This window comes from Moschus berezovskii, chromosome 25 (genome assembly GCF_049115385.1).
Source record: "Moschus berezovskii isolate FMDL1 chromosome 25, NW_MosBer_1.0, whole genome shotgun sequence".
In the NCBI taxonomy this organism is placed as follows: domain Eukaryota; kingdom Metazoa; phylum Chordata; class Mammalia; order Artiodactyla; family Moschidae; genus Moschus; species Moschus berezovskii.
In genome coordinates this window covers 26,358,810-26,380,297 of record NC_142484.1, presented here as the reverse complement: position 1 = coordinate 26,380,297, position 21,488 = coordinate 26,358,810, and the positions used below count along the sequence as shown (strand labels likewise).

The window sequence follows — 21,488 nt, the reverse complement described above, 5'->3', positions numbered from 1 at the left end:
TGGGTTCTGTCATCTGATTGTTTCTTTACTGAAACCATGGCAGGAGTCTCCTAACATCCTGTATGTATGTAGCATTGTTATGGTTCAAAGCAAGAACCTGCAACCAGAGTCTTCTTGCACAGAGAATGAAACTAAGAATTGAAATAATAGAAAGACTGCCTTCACAGCTGAGATTGATATATACAAACCATATACAACCTTTCTGTTATCTTCTAAGTTCCTGGACCCAGAGAAAAAAAAAAAACAAAAAATAAATATATTAAACACTAAGTGCTAACCCCATTCTAAAAAATATACATATATCATTTAATTATCAAATAACCCCAAAGGAAAAATTCTATTGTTATTTCTATTTTACAGATGAGTCTCCTAGAGGTTAAATAACTTGAACATGTTTATATGTTTCTAGGAGAAAGAACTTGGATCTGAACCTAATCTACCTAAATACTAAGGCCTAACCTCTGAAACATCGAGCTGTCTCTGCATAGTGGTTAAGACCATTCTCACAACAGCATTTTTCTCACAAATGAATGACTAAATGATAGTTTAGATACAAAACTGGGCAGATGGGAAATACAGTGGGTGAAAATAGTAAAAAGAATGGAAAGTGATGCCATTGTGAATAAAAAGGACATAATCAAGTTTTAATCAGTTTAATTTTGTGTAAGAAACTTACCTAATCAAATTAAAAGGCTGCTCCTTGTAAAAGTAAGAAAACCGAGCCCAGTTCTGGTGGAGTATGTTCCTTTGATTGACAGGATTAGGAGGTTCTGATGCCTTCCAATATTGACCCTACAGCAGGCAAGAAGAAATTACTGAACAGCAAAACAAAAGACAAAGGATAATGAAGGAGCACTACTTTCATAAGGTGAGTGAATGAGGCAAATGTTCTTTTTAATTTTTCAATTTGGATTTTGATATTCCATCGATGTAAATTACAGTATCATGTAGTATATTATGGGCTCCCCTGATAGTTCAGTTGGGAAAGAATCTGCCTACAATGTGGGAGACCTGGGTTCAATCCCTGGGTTGGGAAGATCCCCTGGAGAAGGGAATGGCTACCCACTCCAGTATTCTGGCCTGGAGAATTCCATGGAGTGTATAGTGCATGGGATCGCAAAGAATCGGACACGACTGAGCGACTTTCACTTTCATGTATTATAGAGTATAGTATATTTGCTACACTCTGTAACAAATGAGAATAACAGTGCTTTATTTATTGAATTCTCACACCCAGTTATCTAAAACCACAAGTGGAAGCCTGAGACTGGTTTAACTCAAGCTGCTCCTTTGATGTGAAATGCTCCTTTCATTCCTACTCAAGTTCCAATAGTCACAGCTCAGGGATTCCTACAACTATAACTGGCTGGGACTCTGAAAATAGGCTGACTTTTTAATTTTATTGATGAAAAAAACAACCTCAAGCAAAGTTAAGTGAATGATCCAAAGTCACTGGCTATCACTGACACCCATTTCCCAAAAAACTTAATTAAAATATATAAAACAGACTTTTAGACTTCAGTTCAGTTCAGTTTAGTCACTCAGTCATACCAGACTCTTTGGGAACCCATGGACTGCAGCACGCCAGGCTTCGCTGTCCATCACCATCTCCCAGAGCTTGCTCAAACTCATGTAAATTGAGTTGCTGATGCCATCCAACCATCTCATCTTCTGCCATCCCCTTCTCTTCCTGCCTTCAATCTTTCCAGGCATCAGGGTCTTTTCCAATGAGTCAGTTCTTTGCATAAGAACATACTGAAGCATATTGGAGAACATAAGCATACTGGAGCTTCAGCTTCCCATCAGTCCTTCAATGAGTATTCAGGACTGATTTAGTTTAGGATTGACTGGTTTGATCTCTGTGCAGTCCAAGGGACTCTGAAGAGTCTTTTCCAGCACCATAGTCCAAAAGCATCAATTCTTCAGCTCTCAGCATTCTTTATGGTTCAACTCCCACATCCATACATGACTATTGGAAAAACCATAGCTTTGACTAGATGGACATTTGTTGGCAAAGTTATGTCTGTACTTTTTAATATGCTGTCTAGGTTGGTCATAGCTTTTCTTCCAAGGAGCATGTATCTTTAAATTTCATGGCTGCAATCACCATCTTCAGTGATTTTGGAGCCCAAGGAAATAGTCTGTCACTGTTTCCACTGTTTCGCCATCTATTTGCCATGAAGTGATGGGACCGGATGCCATTATCTTATTTTTTTGAATGTTTAGTTTTAGTCAGCTTTTTCACTCTCCTCTTTCCCTTTCATCATGAGGCTCTTTAGTTTCTCTCCTCTTTCTGCCATAACAGTGGTGTCATCTGAATATCTGAAGTTATTGATATTTCTCCCAGCAGTCTTGCTTCCAACTTGGGCTTCATCCAGCCCGGCCTTGCCTGTACTCTGCATATAAGTTAAATAATCATGGTGACAATATACAGCCTTGATGTACTCCTTTCCCAATTTGGAACCAGTCCATTGCTGCATGTCTGGTTCTGTTGCTTCTTGACCTGCATATAAATTTCTAAGGAGGCAGGCAAGGTGGTCTGGTATTCCCATCTCTTTAAGAATTTTCCACAGTTTGTTGCAATCCACATAGTCAAAGGCACTTCAGAGCCTCAATATTATTTCATGCATAAGTTCCTCCCCCATTTTTAGGTACCAATGGCGCTCCACTCCAGTACTCTTGCCTGGAAAATCCCATGGATGGAGGAGCCTGGTGGGCTGCAGTCCATGGGGTCGCTAAGAGTCGGACATGACTGAGCGACTTCACTTTCACTCTTCACTTTCATGCACTGGAGAAGGAAATGGCAACCCACTCCAGTATTCTTGCCTGGAGAATCCCAGGGACGGGGGAGCCTGGTTGGCTGCCATCTATGGGGTCACACAGATTCAGACACGGCTGAAGTGACACAGCAGCAGCAGCCTTATTATTGTTGTTTAGTTGCTAAGTTGTGCAACCCCATGGATTGTAGCCTGCCCGGCTCTTCTCCCCTTGGCATTTCTGAGGCAAGGATACTGGAGTGGGTTACCATTTCCTTCTCCAGGGGAACTTCCCGACCGAGGGATTGAACCCATGTCTCCTGCACTGGCAGGTGGGTTATTTACCACTGAAACAGGGAAGCTCTGAGTAGTCTTATTTATATAAAATTAATTAGGTTTTAGCAGAGCTCTGTCTAGGGCTTCTCAGATGGTACAGTGGTAAAGAATCTGCCATCCAGTACAGAAGATGCAGGAGACACAAGCTTGCTCCCTGGGTTGGAAGATTTCCTGGAGTAGGAAAAGGCAACCCACTCTAGAATTCTTGCCTGAAAAATTCCAAGGACAGAGGAGCCTGGCGGGCTACAGTCCATGGGGTTGCAGAGAGCAGGACCTGACTGAGTGACTCAGTATACATGCAGAGCACTATCTATATATATATTTGTTCAATATTGTTTCTTTAACTGTTTGCCTAGAAAAGCAAACTGCTAAAGACAACATGGAGCAAACACCTAATTTAAAATTAAACACATACGAAAATCTCTGTATGACAAGGTATAAAATTTTATATCATCCAGATTCCAACTTTCGTCTCCTATAGCTAATCGTACTGAATTTTGAGAAACGACAAAGAAAAAAGTAGCCTATCTGGATATCTTAAAAAAAAAAAAAGTTTCTTTAAAGCATGTAAGGGAAAAATCTAGTACCTAAACCTGTATTGAGGAGAGAATAAAGAAAAAGATAAAAATTAACAGTAAATGATAGCTCTCTCTAGCAACAGCCTAATAAAACTGATTTTCTAGTGAGCATGGAGGACTCTACAAGAAGGCTAGATATATGGATTAAAATTGCTGGTTACTGAAGACAGTTTGATAGAAAAGAATCAATGCCCTGAAAACAAACAATCCTCAAAATTTTTAAGAAAAAAAAGCGACTTCCTGGTGGCACAGTGGATGAGGATCTTCCTGCCAAAGAAGGGGACAGCCTTTGATCCGTGGTCCCGGAGGATTCCACATGTCATGGAGCAACTAGGCCCACGTGGCACAACTCCTGAGCCCATGTGCCGCAACTACTAAAGCCCGTGTGCTATAGCGCCCACATCACAACTACTGAGCCTGCGTGCAGCAACTACTGAAGCCTGCGTGCCCAAGAGCCCACACTCTGCAGCTACTAACCCCACATGTTGCAACTGCTACAGCCTGGGCACCTCAAGCCTATGCTCTGAAACAAGAGGAGCTACCGCAATGAGAAGCCTACACACCGCAACCAAGGGTAGCAAAGGGTGGCCCCCACTTGCCACGACTAGAGAAAGCCTGTTTGCAGCAAGAATGACCCAGCGCAACCATAAATAAATATAGATAACATTTTTAAAAAAGATGAAAGTCAATGAAACTGATTTTTCTGCTTGCTAGGAACTGAAAATATTTTTTAAAATCTTAAAAAAAAAAAAGAATGAACCCATTGGTGAAGAAAGATGTACAAAGACTGCATTGCAAAGTGTCTATTAACCTTCCATAGATCTCTCTGCTTGATCAAATGTCTTGGCATTGTTTAAAATACATAATCCCTTAGAAGTTCTAGGGCCCAGGGGGGGAAAAAAATTTGTGTGTGGAGTGTATGGGGGGAGTTTCTCTAACACAAGTTAAATTCACCTCAATTGATACTTGTATTGAGACTTGCCACTCTGTGGAAAATTCCTCTATACCCTTGTAGCTAACATAGGAAAGATAATCAACTAACCAATGTTGAACAGACTTAGAGTCAACAGCTGCTGCTGCTGCTGCTGCTAAGTCACTTCAGTCGTGTCCGACTCTGTGTGACCCCATAGACGGAAGCCCACCAGGCTCCCCCATCCCTGGGATTCTCCAGGCAAGAACACTGGAGTGTACACTTGAATAAATATTGACAGAGGATAGCTAAAAAATAGAGAGGTTGCCTTTGCGCTTTTGGAAACCATGAGAGCAACATAATTTTCAAAAACATGGGCAATGATTTAGATGCCACTTGTTCAAACAGAAATACCTAATTCTTCTATACTTTAAAGGCATGTGTTTCTCAAAAAGAGATCATCATCAAAAAGCCTTTCAAAGTGTGGACGAGTTAAACAGGAACAAAGGAAAGCAAAGCTCCAGGAAATGATCCTAAGTAGTTCACATGAATTTAGCCAAATCATGCCTGCTGATAACAGGTGATGAAATTTAAACACTAAATATCCAAAAGGAAAGATTTCTCTTAGACACCCCCAGAAACTAGGCTGTCTTGGTTGACAAGTCAAGCTGTAGGTTTGGTTGAATGGGTGCATGGTATAAATGTCACTTCTTTGTTGAACTCAACATGATCTGCCAGGCCCAAGGAATCCTTCTGCACAATCTCAGTTATTTGAATCTTTCTTATGGACTGAAGTCTTTAGCTTGTTTTTCATTTGTATTTACGCTTTACTTCCCAGAAATTCCTAGCCTGTGAGCCTGGATTCATGGTGTGTTCCAATAATACCTAACAAAATGATCTGCAAAGATGCATGTTTTGTTGCTCAGTCGTGTCTGTCTCTTTGCAACTCCATGGACTGTAGCCCACCAGACTCCTCTGTCCATGGAATTTTTTACATTATAACTAAAACCAATTGTACAGTTGATGAATGAATACAAGAATGCATGCAATTTAAGTCCTTTACAACTTCAAAACTTTACAAGTAAGAAAACATTTGATGAATCTGAATACAAATTTTCAAAAGCTATGAAAATTTTATGTTATAAAATGTTCTTTCACTAATAATATAACTTCCATTTTCAATATTGGTTCTAAAGAAAACTCATATGCAAATGTAAAGATGTTTTAATAAATTTCCATTGAAACCTCAATGTGGAGAGGTATTAACTACGTGTTTCAGCATAGTTCTCGGCTTGGACCTAGGGAATCCAAGGGATTTTCCCCAACATAAGTGAGATTAAGCAACCAGTTATGAAAGAGGAAGCAAATGGACGATTCTTTCTCCCAACAAGTAAGCCTCTGAATGTGGGAAAGCAAAAACAGGTTCAGTATTTCTAAAGCAAGCATATACTTACATCATGGAGTGGAAAGGCAGATGAGTAAGTGTGAGAATTTAGCAGTCTTTCAATGCCAAACCTTTTCTTCCCATCCTCCATGCCAAAAGGACACCGTGAGAGAATATAATAAACCTATGAGGTAAGCATAGATACACCTTTCAGAAGTTTATGCTTTTCACATTTTTCAAAATCACAATTTAACAATGTCTACTTTTTCACAGGAGAAGGGCATGGCAACCCACTCTAGTATTCTTGCCTGGAGAATCCCCATGGACAAAGGAGCCTGGCAGGCTACAGTCCATCAGGTCGCAAAAGAGTCAGACATGACTGAGTGACTAAACACACACACACACACACACACACACACTTTTTCTCAATGCAGATACAGGCTCTGGTAATGCAAGGAATCTTCCCCTTGCTGTTTGGGGGAAGATGCAGAAGGTGGGGTTGTGTAGAGTTACAGGTACTTCACCTCCTGGTTATGAGAGCTCCTTATTCCCTCAGGGAGAGGGAGACTGGCTTATAACTTATTTTTTCTTCTCACGTCCCAAGCTCCTCTGGGAGTTCTTTGTTCCAGAATTGATATTATAATTGGAGCTTTATGTTGGAGCCTATATCACTGCTCCTAACAGTTGAGTTAAAGTAATAGGGAGTAGAATTGACACTTGGCCAAGCTGTCTTGAATGCTTTCTAATTCGTTACTCTGATGTTTTATACAGGGCCTTTTCCTAATATTAACACAAGATGATGAATTTATTAACTCAAAAAGATCATACCTCTCTATATAACTACTATGAGATCATTTTTATATTTTTAATAGTCTTATCCTTTATAAAACTCTATATTTTCCTTGGGCTGTGTTCTTGTATATTTGTCAATTCAATCTCATCTGTTTTTTGTCTTTCAGAAACTTTTCAGAATTTCCGCTTTTCTTATTTCGGCCTTTTTAGCACTGTGTAGGTCTATTTCTCTTCCTCTCAGCTTTTAAACATTTTATTATCTAAGGAACTGCTGATTGCAAGGTCTGTTATCCTTGAATCATTATCTAATCTGGTTATTCATTTTAAGGGCTGTTTAACACTTACGTCTTGGTAAACAAATGATAATTTATGTGAGGTATTTTTAACTTTATAAATAATGTGATAAATATTAGCTGTTTTACATACTTTGGATTATTTCCCTAGGAAAGATTCACCAAAAAGAACTCCATATTGGGGAGCTAACAAAGTGGAAAACTTTATTCTTCCAGATATTAAGACTTATGATAAAGCTATGTTAATAAATTTGGCATGGTATTGTCAAATAAAAACAAATTTGGACTTAGGAAAGACTTTAAAGGATTAAAGGAAGAGGATGAGGCAGACTACTGCGACAGAGAGATGGGAACATGGAGAAGTAAGCCAGGTTCAGGACGTGTCTTTCTTTGTGTTAAGGAAGGGCTAGTCTGCATGCCAACACTGGCTCAGGTTATGGGCACATCAAAGTTTAGGGTCTTTTGGGGAAGAAAGAAGTCCAATTGAAGTTTGGTTAATTCACCCGGCAAGTACTTTGTTTCACGGGATTGATGAGGATAAATAGTTCAGACAACAATTTATGAAACAGAAGAGGACTGTGGAAGGCCTGTGTTTAAACTTTATTATCATAAAGTAATAACAAAAGGAGAAGCTGTAAGGGTAAGCATAGTATAGATTTCAGCCACAATAAAGAATTCAGTTTTGCCGTCCACTGTAACACTGACAAACCTGTAGGGTAGAGCGCTAAGTGAAATAAGTCAGAGAAAGACAAATATGTAGAATATGATATGTAGAGTCTAAATAAAATAAAATAAAATGAATGAATATAACAAAACAGAAACAGATTCAGAGAGAACAAACTAGCCGTCATCAGTAGGGAGGAGGAGGTGGGAGGGGTGAGATAAGGAGAAGAAACAGGAGATACAAACTATTACATGCAAAATAAATAGGATACAAGATATATTATAGAGCACAGGGACTATAACCAGTATTTCATCATTTAAATGGAGTGTAACCAGCAAAATTATTGAATCACTATGTTGTACAAAAAAACCGTGTCTAGGATATAGTAAGTGCTATTTAAATATTTGCTATTATTAACAGTAAGGGACTAGATCTGATTGATAGAGTGCCTGATGAACTCTGGACGGAGGTTCGTGACATTGTACAGGAGACAGGGACCAAGACCATCCCCATGGAAAAGAAATGCAAAAGAGCGAAATGGCTGTCTGAGGAGGCCTTACAAATAGCTGTAAAAAGAAGAGAGGCGAAAAGCAAAGGAGAAAAGGAAAGATATAAGCATCTGAATGCAGAGTTCCAAAGAATAGCAAGGAGAGATAAGAAAGCCTTCCTCAGTGATCAATGCAAAGAAATAGAGGAAAACAACAGAATAGGAAAAACAAGAGACCTCTTCAAGAAAATTAGAGATTCCAAGGGAACTTTTCATGGAAAGATGGGCTCGATAAAGGACAGAAATGGTATGGACCTAACAGAAGCAGAAGATATTAAGAAGAGGTGGCAGGAATACACAGAAGAACTGTACAAAAAAGATCTTCACGACCAAGATAGTCACGATAATGTGATCACTGACCTAGAGCCAGACATCTTGGAATGTGAAGTTAAGTGGGCCTTAGAAAGCATCACTACGAACAAAGCTAGTGGTGGTGATGGAATTCCAGTTGAGCTATTTCAAGTCTTGAAAGATGATGCTGTGAAAGTGCTGCACTCAATATGCCAGCAGATTTGGAAAACTCAGCAGTGGCCACAGGACTGGAAAAGGTCAGTCTTCATTCCAATCCCAAAGAAAGGCAATGCCAAAGAATGCTCAAACTACCGCACAATTGCACTCATCTCACACGCTAGTAAAGTCATGCTCAAAATTCTCCAAGCCAGGCTTCAGCAGTATGTAAACCGTGAACTCCCAGATGTTCAAGCAGGTTTTAGAAAAGGCAGAGGCACCAGAGATCAAATTGCCAACATCCGCTGGATCATGGAGAAAGCAAGAGAGTTTCAGAAAAACATCTATTTCTGCTTCATTGACTATGCCAAAGCCTTTGACTGTGTGGATCACAATAAACTGTGGAACATTCTGAAAGAGATGGGAATCCCAGACCACCTGACCTGCCTCTTGAGAAACCTGTATGCAGGTCAGGAAGCAACAGTTAGAAACGGTCATGGAACAACAGACTGGTTCCAAATAGGAAAAGGAGTGCGTCAAGGTTGTATATTGTCACCTTGCTTATTTAACTTATATGCAGAGTACATCATGAGGAACGCTGGGCTGGAAGAAGCACAAGTTGGAATCAAGATTGCTGGGAGAAATATCAATAACCTCAGATATGCAGATGACACTACCCTTATGGCAGAAAGTGAAGAGGAACTCAAAAGCCTCTTGATGAAAGTGAAAGAGGAGAGTGAAAAGGTTGGCTTGAAGCTCAACATTCAGAAAACAAAGATCATGGCATCTGGTCCCATCACTTCATGGGAAATAGATGGAAAAACAGTGGAAACAGTGTCAGACTTTGTTTTTTTGGGCTCCAAAATCACTGCAGATGCTGATTGCAGCCATGAAATTAAAAGACGCTTGCTCCTTGGAAGGAAAGTTATGACCAACCTTGATAGTATATTAAAAAGCAGAGACATTACTTTGCCGACCAAGGTCCGTCTAGTCAAGGCAATGGTTTTTCCCGTGGTCATGTATGGATGTGAGAGTTGGACTGTGAAGAAAGCTGATTGCCGAAGAATCGATGCTTTTGAACTGTGGTGTTGGAGAAGACTCTTGAGAGTCCCTTATACTGCAAGGAGATCCAACCAGTCCATTCTAAAGGAGATCAATCCTGGATGTTCATTGGAGGGACTGATGCTAAAGCTGAAACTCCAATACTTTGGCCACCTCATGAGACGAGTTGACTCACTGGAAAAGACTCTGATGCTGGGAAAGGTTGGGGGCGGGAGGAGAAGGGGACGACGGAGAATGAGATGGCTGGATGGCATCACCGACTCTGTGGACATGAGTTTGAGTGTACTCCGGGAGTTGGTGATGGACAGGGAGGCCTGGCGTGCTGTGATTCATGGGGTCGCGGAGAGTCGGACACGACTGAGCGACTGAACTGAACTGAACTGAACTGAACAGTAATAGTATTTTAAGGAAACTCAAAACTATTTTGCACATTTTAGGTGTCACTGTTTTAAGTATATACTTGCAAACATGCCTAAGAAGAATACAAATTTGGATACATGCATTTGGTACATATCAAAAGAGTAAGAAAGAAAGAGAGGAAGGAAGGAAAAAGAGTAACGAAAGATGGAGGGATGGAGGAAGGAACCAAAGAACAGACGTTTCCTTGTTGTCAAATTGTAGAGCATTTCCTTCAGAGACTTATAAATTCTTTTTCTCTTCTCTCAGAGATGTATGCAAATCCTTTTAAAAGCTAAATAAACTTCTTGCCAGTTCTCTAACTCAGGAGTGTTTTTCTTAAGTTTTCTAGGAACCATCTCTTTCAAATGTAAACATCAAGAAAGACAGCATCACTGTTTTCTTGTCTCTATATGGGAGTGTAATTTAGGCATCTGGTTCTAAGTTGTAGCTACCTGCTTCACATAGATATATGAGAAGCTTTAATATTATGAACACTTCAATTAGTAGATGAACTTAGAATAAATTATGTGGCAAATAGTACAGCCAAGCCTAACAGAGGGGTCATCTGTGAAATACACATTGTGAGGCTCAGATAGCATGATGATTGTGAAGATGCTTTGAAAAGTCTGAAATCTTGTACCAATGAAAGATGCTCTTGTAACACTACAGTTTATATACGTACATGAACTACAGTGTTCCAGTTGAAGATAGGAAGGAAGGGTCTTTTCTACATCAATTTTCCAAATAACTTCCTGAATAGAGCAAGAACAGTATTGCTCCATTATGAAGGAGGGGAAATTGTTGAGTTTTAATGATGAATTAACCTAAGGTATTAGCACTCATGACAAAAAACAAGTAAAGATAAATGAGTACTGATCTTTCTATACCTGAACAAGTTACTAACTTATTCCTATAAGTTCAGTCGCCTATTGCTAGCAATTTTTTAAAGCATTTACAGTTTACAGAGAGCTTCATGTATACTCTTTCACTTGATCTTTCTAATAATGCTAGTCTTTACCATTCTCTCTGTTTTAAGACAGATTATCTTGTTTATAAAGTAGACTTGCGAATTGAAACCTGGCCTTCTGATTTCATGCCATGTGCTCAACATCCCCTTAAATGTTGCCTCTAGATCTGCTGTTCCTGCTGCTGGTGCTTTTTAATCCAGGTAAGACAAGGGAGAGAACTTTTAGTTTGCTGATTTGCATTTTTATTTAAATTCTAGGTATTACATTTTGTTTAATATTCCTGTCAGTGAATTTTTCAAAAACCAGATCTAGGGACTAGAAGAATGATTATTTCAAAGTCCTTCTTAGACACTTGGGAGCGGTGAATCTAGAGGGAATGAAGTCTCTCATTCCTCAAGGAAAGAGTAAGTAATCTCAAGAAGACTCTTGTCATTGTTAGAAGCCTGGTGATTTCATCAGTAGGCAACTGATACATGGGGAAAGAGTAGCAAAGAACCTGAATTTTTTCCTCTAAAGTCAGATCAATAATAATAGGATCACACACTTAGTAAATCCCCCATGCATTCCAGAAACTATTCAAAGTCATTCATACCTTAACTCATTTAATTCTCAGGGTAACCTATGAGGTGGGCATTACTCTTAACAAGAAGAAACAGGGGCAAAGAAACAGTGAGAGATTTTTAATGAGAAATTTAAAGATTCTAGGACTACAATCAGAGAGGAAATATTATTATAAAAAAGACTGAAAATGGTTTTAAATGAAAGGAAAAAGCTCTGTGTTTCTCAAATGCTGTCTCTTGTGGACAAAATAAAATAATGCCTGCCATTTCAATAAACAAGGAATGTTGCCTGCCAACAAGCCATTAACCACTGCAGCCATCCCACAATGGGGAATTCAGGACAGAGAAAAGCAGGATACAGGTCCTACATAGTTAAGAGGTATATCAAAGGAATGATTTCAGCGAGCCCAGACTCCTGAATCTTCCCATACCCAGAAAAGCACTAAAATTATTAACTTGAGATATCTGCGTTTTGTGATTAGCAGTAATCTTTTAATGCTTCATTACATGTTTTCTTTTTTTTTTTCCCTAGCAAAAACTCCTTTTTATCCTGGGTCCTCCTTGACTTCTGCAGCAGTTCCTCAGAGGCTATAGTCCATGACAATGTCCCCGAATAAAACATAATTCTCAACATTTAGGCTGTGCTTTTTTTTCCAGTCAACACACCATATATAAAGAAATTAAAACATTTCATTTCCATTTGGAATGACCAATATTTCTCCCAACATGCACTGAATATATAAAGCCAAATGCTAAAATTATGGAATAATTTTACGGAACTCTTACAACATGAAAGTCCTCTAGGACTAAATTAAGTGATTTTCCCAGTATTGCATGAGGCCTCTCTTTGCTACAGTCACACTGTCAACTATTCACTTTTAAACAATCTGAGAAGTAGGGAGGTTGACAGGGTTAAGTGGTCCAAGATGGACATTCAAACCTGCCCAATATCATGAAACATATCAAAATTTACACAGAAACACCTTGCAGTCATAGTATTGCACATGTACACATATAAAAGCACACTTTAAGGGATGTACCCAAAGGTCTTCTCTACCTACAATTCTGTTTCTTGATGAGGATGGAAAGAAGCTTGACTCATCTTTAATGAGGAAGAGCTCTTGCCGATGCCTGGAGAACGGGACAGTGAAATATTCCGGAGTAGGATGCTTCACCTCCCTTGGGAGCTTCAGAGGCTCAAGCATACAACTAAAAGGGATTTTGTCAGCTGGGGGAATATCACTCTCCTTAACAGGCATTTTGATTCCCAACACTTCGGCATAAGTAGCTAACACCTCCCAAGGGGCATGGATCTTGACAAAATAAGTCCTTCCATCTTCGGAGTTCTGTATAAAATGGAGGCAAAATAGTGGAAAGATTACTAAATTGATCAAAGAAAGAAAATTTTTACAAAACGTCAAATTAAAGATGCCACAGAATTTTCAATTTTTTGAAAAATTTCAGCAAAATTTCTGTAAGAGTAATGCTTAAAACAGTGGTGCATACTTTCTTATTGTTTAGTTGCTCAGTTGTATCTGGCTGTTTGTGACCCCATGGACTGTAGCCCACTAGGCTCCTCAGTTCATGGGATGTCCCAGGCAAGAATACTGGAGTAGATTGCCATTTCTTTCTCATATACATACATATATATATGTATGTATGTATAATATGTAGGTTTTCCTGGTGGCTCAGTGGTAAAGAATCTGCCTGCAATGCAGGAGGGGCACATGTTCAATCCATGGGTTGGGAAGATCCCCTGAAGGAAATGTCAACCCATTCCAGTATTCTTGCCTGGGAAATCCCGGGGATGGAGAAGCCTGGTGGGCTACAGTTCACTGGGTTGCAAAAGAGTCAGACACCACTTGGCAGCTAAAAATAACACATACACACACACACGTATACACACACATGTATATACACACATTATGCATGTGTGTGAGAAAGAAAGAGACATAGAAAAACAAAGCAACAGTCTTTTTAAAAATATATTTCAGGATCAACGTACACTAGCCTGATATCCATAGAAACACATATGGTTCTGGACCATCTCTTAAGTTTTTAACAACTAGCTATTAGCTCAGAACTGTGCTTAGGATATATGAGAAATACACACAAGTATAAGATGTACTCGCTCTTCTTTCCCAGTTTCAATGTATTGCCTATACCAAGAAGAAGAACTTTAGGTAACAACAGTTCATTACAAAGGAGAATATTTAAGTTACAGATAGAATACGTGGTATAATTCATATTTATTAGAGTTTAGTAAGAAAAAATTCAGCGATAAATACAAAGTAGAGAATATTAATTTAGAACTAGAGTATTAAGAGTTTCATGGACAGCGTTGGATCTGAAATAGGTCTTTAAAAGCAATTTGGAAAGAAATTCTGAACAAGTAAATGGTAGGTTAGGAAAAAAAAGTCCTATTAATGAGCAGAAAAAATGTCTAGGCCTTAACTAAAAGTTTATGTTGTAAGACAGCGAGGTTAACTAGTTAAGGTGTTAGATTATAGGCCGCCTTCAAAATGAGACAGATATGAAACAAAAACCATGACTTTCTCTGGATCCTGATGAGAACTATGCATGCCTATTTTTAAAGCACTCCACTCATCACTCATGATCTCAATTTCAGAGCACTGACCTAGGTATTTACCTGGAATATCACAGGCCCTATCTACCCCAGGGTAAATGTCGGTAGGCAGAAAAATTTATTTTGCTTCCAAACACAACAGTCTCGTCAGTCAAAGGTCAGAGTACAAGGAAACAAAACTTAAAAAACCAAGACTCTGGTATGGACTAATAACTACATTTACCATTTTATCTTCAATTTCCAACTCAAGACCAGTTTTTCTCAGATTTTGTTCAAATTGTTTTCTTCTCTCCTATGGAAAAACAAATCAGTAGAATTCTGTAAAATACTTTTATCTGCCCAGTGTTTAACAGACTTGTTACGCAATGACTGGGCCTTCAGATGTTCTCTGGTTGTATATAAAAGCATTCTATCTATTACCCCCATCTGAGGGCCATGAATGGCTTTTCACCTGTATTATAATTCACACTATAACTATAAAAATCAATATATCTAGGAATAATCTCCAGGAAATATGCAAGACTGCTCTCTGACAAAAAACATACAGAAAACTTTACTAAATTAACATAAAACATTTTGATAAACAGAGATACATTATACTTCTAGTTGGGAAGACTCAGTCCTACAAAGATCTCAGACACTTTAAACAAATGACATATTTAATGCAATTTTCAGGCAAAATATCATCATGACTTTTTAATCATGAAGAATAGTTTCACTCAGAAAAAGTAAAATTAAATTTAATTCAATTAAGTGCAAATAGTCATTACTTGTGAGCTTTAAAACAATAATTAACTGTTGAAAATGCTTTTGGCTTTAACTGCAAGTGTGAAAAATTGTAACTGTGATTTAAGTATAATTCAAGTATGAGTTAACCCTTATGTAAGTGTGAAAAACTGCAACTGTGACTTAAATGTAAAAAAATTATGATATAACTATGAAAAATAGTAAATGAAATTTTAAAAGGTTTTACTAGGATATCACATGACAAATCTTCAAATGGATCTGTCTACCTTGAGAGATCTTCAAACTTTACAAGGAACATAATTTTAATGAGTTCTTTTTCTCCAACATCCAACATTTACAACATGTGAGAATATGTTTATGAACAATTCTCCCCATCTGATACTTTTTCACAATTGCCCTTCTTCTATGTTACCAAAAGAAAAAGCAGGCTGCAATCCTCCAGGAAAGCAAAATCAAAACAAGAAAACAAGGGGCGAGAAAGACATTCAAAGTACATTATCAGTATTAAAAAAGTGAATAAGTTCAGTTCAGTCACCCAGTCGTGTCCGATTCTTTGTGACCCCGTGGACTGCAGCACGCCAGGCTTCCTTGTCCATAACCAACTCCCGGAGCTTACTCAAACTCATGTCAATGGAGTCAGTGATGCCATCCAACCATCTCATCCTGCCTTCAATCTTTCCCAGCATCAGGGGCTTTTCTAATGTGTCAGTACTTTTTATCAGGTGGCCAAAGTATTGGAGTTTCAGCTTCAGCATCAGTCCTTCCAATGAATATTCAAGACCGATTTCCTTTAAGATTGACTAGTTTGATCTCCTTGCAGTCCAAGGGACTCTCAAGAGTCTTCTCCAACACCACAGTTCAATAGCATTAATTCTTCGGTGCTCAGCTTTCTTTATGGTCCAACTCTCACACCCATACATGACTACTGGAAAAACCATAGCTTTAACTAGATGGACCTTTGTCGGCAAAGTAATGTCTCTCCTTTTTAATATGCTGTCTACGTTGGTCATAGCTTTTCTTCCAAAAAAAGTGAATACCTCCTCTCATTATAGTAACAAATGCTTTTGTGAGACATGTCAACACCAGTTCTCTGACTTCAGTAAAATTGAAAGCTGAGCTAAGTATTGTTAGGTGATAGACCATTAAATATCACTTTTATGACAAATCACCTTGCAATTTGCTGCTGTAATTCAGGAGTTCACCCAAAAAGATTAAAGCTGCTAAAACAGTACCATTTCTAATCCAATCTACTTATCTGAACAAGCCTAATTTATACTAACATTAAAAAAAAGAATATACTTGAAGCTGAAGCATCTCATTCTAGAAATAATTCTCATTCATCTACGAATAAAGAAAATTTGGTTGGGCTTCCCTGGTGGCTCAGTGCTGAGGAGTTGCCTGCCAAGGCACCTGATCCTGGAGGATCTCGCATGCCATGGAGCAACTAAGCTTGTGTACCACAACTATTGAGCCTGTGCTCTAGAGTCTGGGAGTAGCAACTACTGAAGCCCATGTGCTGCAACTACTGAAGTCCATACACCCTAGAGCTCATGCTCCTCAACAAGAGAAGCCCCGCAATGAGAAGCCTGAAAACCACACGAGTGAATAGCTACTGATAGCCACAAGTAGAGGCAAGTTTGTGCAGCAGCAAACAAATTCATATTTGACCAAGCACAGTCAATTATGAATAAATCAACAAAATTATTAAAAGAAAAAGATATTGTTTCAAGCCCCCACATTCATTTCATTAACTGATGCATTTAGGATGAGTTTACTTTTGATGTTTGATAATTACTTGTCAAATATTGTCGTATTTCAAGTTTTATGCACTTGTTCAACTGTATTAAAAAAAACCCTCAAAAAACAAAGAAAAAGCTTAATGCTTAGACCGTTCTGATGAAGAAATAAAAACCCTTCAATGTACGTACACATTTGTTGTAGCTAACTTCAATGAACAAACGATAGAAGCCTCCTAAATATAAAACACATTTAAATTAGGGAAAAATTACACAGAGAAAGTGGAAGGAAAATTTTAGGTGGAGAAAAGTAAATTATGTAAAATTTGAATTGTTAAAAAAGAGTTTCTTCATATAATTCATTTTTTAAAAATAAATGATGATGGGTGCCAAACTGCCATGACATTTACCTTCTAGGGATAAAAGCTAAAAAGTTATTTAACTGGACCATTTACAATACACTATAAATTTTGTGCTTTGCAACTACTGAAATATATGATAAATAACTGTAGATGGGGAAGACTTGCAGATGAATCAGGCTTTGGGGAGAAGTCCAGGAGTTTATTTTAGACCTGCTGAGTCTGAGATTCTATAAGACTTCCGAGCAGAGATACAGAACAGCCATTTAGGAAAGAACTATGAAGTGGAAAAGTAAACAGAATTAGCACAAACATGGTCTTAAATTTTAAAACTGGGAGACTGGATGTATCATCAAAGAAATCAATGTAGATTGAGACTAGAAGAGGATCAAGGACAGAACCTAAGGCAATACGCTAACAAGGGATCAGGGAGAAGAAAAGATTGAAAAGGGGTGGCTAATGAAAGAAGAAGAAAACTAAAAGAATGTGGAGACTTGGAAGCGGAGTCGAGAATGTGCGGCACAGAGAAAGGAATGCTAAGTGGTGGCAGATGCTGCTAACAGGTCAAGCAAAATGAGGGTTGAGACTTGAACACTAGATGCATTTATACAAAGATGAGCAGAGTGGGTGAGGTTAAGGCCTGACAGGAATGGGTTTAAGAGAAAACTGAGACAAAAGAAAACTGAGAAATTGACAGCGGCTGACAGGGAAACTAAGATCAAGAGAAGGCTTTTATTCTTGCTTTTTTATCTTTTAAATAAGGAAAAATGAAGAGCACATTCACTTGTTGAAAGAAATGATTCAGTAAAGAACACAGAATGCAGTTTAAGGGAGAAAGAATCATAAAAGCAGCATCCCTAAGTAGGCATACTATAACAGGCTTAAAACTGCTATTCTCAGAGAGGCCTGCCTGCAAGGTTGGTTCTGGTGTCTGGAAACTGGTTTTGGGGAGTGTTCCCACTACTCTCAGAACTACTAAGAGTGGCTGACTTCACTTCACCTGTTTTGTACAAACTATGTCATTTATACTGAACACTTGCTTCCCTTCAGGACTATGAAATATCGGTATGAGCTCAGCAGAAGGTGAGAAGTAAAATCCTACAATAAAATCTTACAGCGCTGCATCATTAATGAGCTTCCCTAGCAGTCAACACTTCCAGTGCAATGTCACACATTGTTACTGGAAAAATCAAGTGCGTCCCATGACTCCCCTCCACCTGGCGAGAACTCTTACAAGCTTGTATCTGGTTTTCCCTGGATTTTATCCCACGTATTCTTTTCCTTTTGCTGATTTTGCTTTACTTATTGCATTGCAATAAATCATAGTCATTGAGTATGGCTGCATGCTGTGTCCTGTGAGGTCTTTTAATGAATCAGCAAACCTGGGGGTAGTCTTTCTGATCCCTAAAAACGGATTCAGGAGGCTTTAGACAGAAGGTCAGTCAGCTCATCTGTGGTAACGGAAAGAAAGGTAGATTACACAGATGAAGACACTGGTCAGACAGTTCAGTCGCTCAGTCGTGTCTGACTCTTTGCGACCCCATGAATCAGAGCACGCCAGGCCTCCCTGTCCATCACCAACTCCCGGAGTTCACCCAAACTCATGTCCATCGAGTCAGTGATGCCATCCAGCCATCTCATCCCTGTGGTCCCCTTCTCCTCCTGCCCCCAATCCCTCCCAGCATTGGAGTCTTTTCCAGTGAGTCAACTCGCATGAGGTGGCCAAAGTATTGAAGTTTCAGCTTTAGCATCAGTCCTTCCAGTGAACACCCAGGACTGATCTCCTTTAGAATGGACTGGTTGGACCTCCTTGCAGTCCAAGGGACTCTCAAGAGTCTTCTCCAACACCACAGTTCAAAAGCATCAATTTTTGGTGATCAGCTTTCTTCACGGTCCAAATCTCACATCCATACATGACCACGGGAAAAACCATAGCCTTGACTAGATGGACCGTGGTTGGCAAGGTAATGTCTCTGCTTTTTAATATACTATCTAGGTTGGTCATAACTTTCCTTCCAAGGAGTAAACATCTTTTAATTTCATGGCTGCAATCAGCATCCGCAGTGATTTTGGAGCCCAAAAAAATAAAGTCTGACACTGTTTCCCCATCTATTTCCCATGAAGTGATGGGACCAGATGCCATGATCTTAGTTTTCTGAATGTTGAGCTTCAAGCCAACTTTTTCACTCTCCTCTTTCACTTTCATCAAGAGGCTTTTTAGTTCCTCTTCACTTTCTGCCATAAGGGTGGTGTCATCTGCATAGCTAAGGTTATTGGTATTTCACAAGCAATCTTGATTCCAGCTTGTGCTTCTTCCAGCCCACCATTTCTCATGATGTACTCTGCATATAAGTTAAATAAGCAGGGTGACAATATACAGCCTTGACGTACTCCTTTTCCTATTTGGAACCAGTCTGTTGTTCCATGTCCAGTTCTAACTGTTGCTTCTTGAGAACCCCATGAAGATACTGGTAGATGGACAGATATAGTAATGAAAATTCATAATTTCTCTTCTACTTGCTTCCATTTTCTCAGTGACTTAGAAAAGTGATCAGCCAAGCTTGAAAATAAGGAGGATACATCCAAGAGAAGAAAGAGAAAAGGTTATAAAACAGTCATCCAGCAGATTGGGAAACTGAATAATTTAAAGAAGTAAAGTATGACTGCCAGATAGCATTAAGAACCTAGTTGAGGTCCACTGGCACAAATACGAGATAAAGTCAGTGAGTTATATGTCTTTCTTTCTGCATGGTTCTGGCTTGTGGTAGGTAGACAGCTGGGTTGAACCAAGTTGTTTTGCAAAGTTAAGTATGACTGAGAGAGGAGCAAGGGGTTGGATGGCATATGCCATAAAGTATAATTTGATATGAGATTTAAAATGAACAAGCATAAAAAAGAGCATAAAGATAAGGAGCAGCAGGAAGAAGATTAACATAATTAATTTAATCTGGTCCTGGTGAGTTGAAGGAAGAAGGGTATTGGTCAGACAGCTGGATACTTGGAATGAGATTGTAAAGAGCTGTAGTTATTAGTAATGGCAAGTTCTAAGGGAATGAAGGACTGAGTTAGAGACTAAGATAACTGGAAAAGGGAGTTCAAGGAACAGAGGCCAGGATGCCAAAATAATCATCTATATATGCATTGAGATTATAAATAATTATAAAAGGAGCTTGGGTGCAGAGAGTAATAGTGATCCAGGAGCTAAAATTGTTGAGAAACTTTTTGTTAACAAAATCTTCCCTGTTGGAAGATCAGGGACAGAATAAGGGCAGCAACAATGCTGGGTAGTGATAACTCTGATGAGATTTAAGGCTCAGGAGTTTTAGGGATAAGCGAGGGAGGACAGGCTGGAATCAACAGCAAGATACAAGGACAGCAGGCATTCATCTATCTCCAGAAAAACAGTCTGCAGGGGAAAACCCGCCACCATTTAAAAGGGCTGACGGGGGACGGCATCAAATCCCCAGGAGAAGCTAGGCTTAAAGAGACATTCAGACGAGCTGAAAGTGGTGACAATGAATGAATTTTAGTGCCCTGGTGGAAGAGTTTCCAGGGAAAGAGTAGAAGAAAAGGACAGGGAGGGATAAGCATAGGGACTTACATAATATCTCTAATTTTTTACTTTATGGGACATTTATTTCCTATGTTAAGCATGTCAGTAAATGTGCGTTTATATGCTTACCCATTGCTGCTGTTGTTCAATCACTAAGTCATATCCAACTCTTTGAGGCCCCATGGACTGCTGCTGCTGCTGCTGCTGCTAAGTCACTTCAGTCGTGTCCGACTCTGTGTGACCCCATAGACGGCAGCCCATCAGGCTCCCCCGTCCCTGGGATTCTCCAGGCAAGAACACTGGAGTGGGTTGCCATTTCCTTCTCCAATGTGTGAAAGTGAAAAGGGAAAGTGAAGTCGCTCAGTCATGTCTGACTCGTAGCGACCGCATGGACTGCAGCCTACCAGGCTCCTCCGTCCATGGGATTTTCTAGGCAAGAGTACTGGAGTGGCTTGCCGTTGCCTTCTCCGCCATGGACTGCAGGGCACCTCAAATATTTAATGGCTCAATCAGCAAAGAATCTGCCTGCAAAGCAGGTGACCCAGGTTCAATCCCTGGGTCAGGAAGATCCCCTGGAGAAGGAAATGGCAACCCACTCCAGCATTCTTGTCTGGAAAATCCCATGGACAGAGGAGCCTGGAGGGCTACACAGTCCATGGGGTCACAAAACAGTTGGACACAACTTAGGGACTAAACCAACCAACCAATATTTATTAAGCATCCATTATTCTCCAACTACTCCTCTAGGCATTTGAGTATACAGTAACAAACAAGACTAAATCTTTGGTTTTGTGAACTTACTTTATGGTG

The 21,488-nt window shown here is 39.3% G+C and overlaps 1 protein-coding gene across 4 annotated transcripts in view; it reads right to left on the bottom strand.

Annotated features, from left to right (window-relative positions):
• ANO5 (anoctamin 5) overlaps nucleotides 1-21,488 on the bottom strand; it is a 95,828-nt gene that overhangs the window by 45,401 nt on the left and 28,939 nt on the right. For 2 of the 4 annotated variants that reach the window (XM_055416045.2, XM_055416044.2), the window contains 4 exons: nucleotides 14,507-14,575; nucleotides 12,758-13,042; nucleotides 6,035-6,148; nucleotides 677-792 (listed from right to left, as the gene is read on the bottom strand). In XM_055416045.2, coding sequence (XP_055272020.2) covers nucleotides 677-792; nucleotides 6,035-6,148; nucleotides 12,758-13,042; nucleotides 14,507-14,575 — 584 coding nt within the window. The remainder of the gene's footprint in view (nucleotides 1-676; nucleotides 793-6,034; nucleotides 6,149-12,757; nucleotides 13,043-14,506; nucleotides 14,576-21,488) is intronic. The other 2 variants (XM_088832435.1, XM_088832436.1) reach the window with 2 other exon arrangements.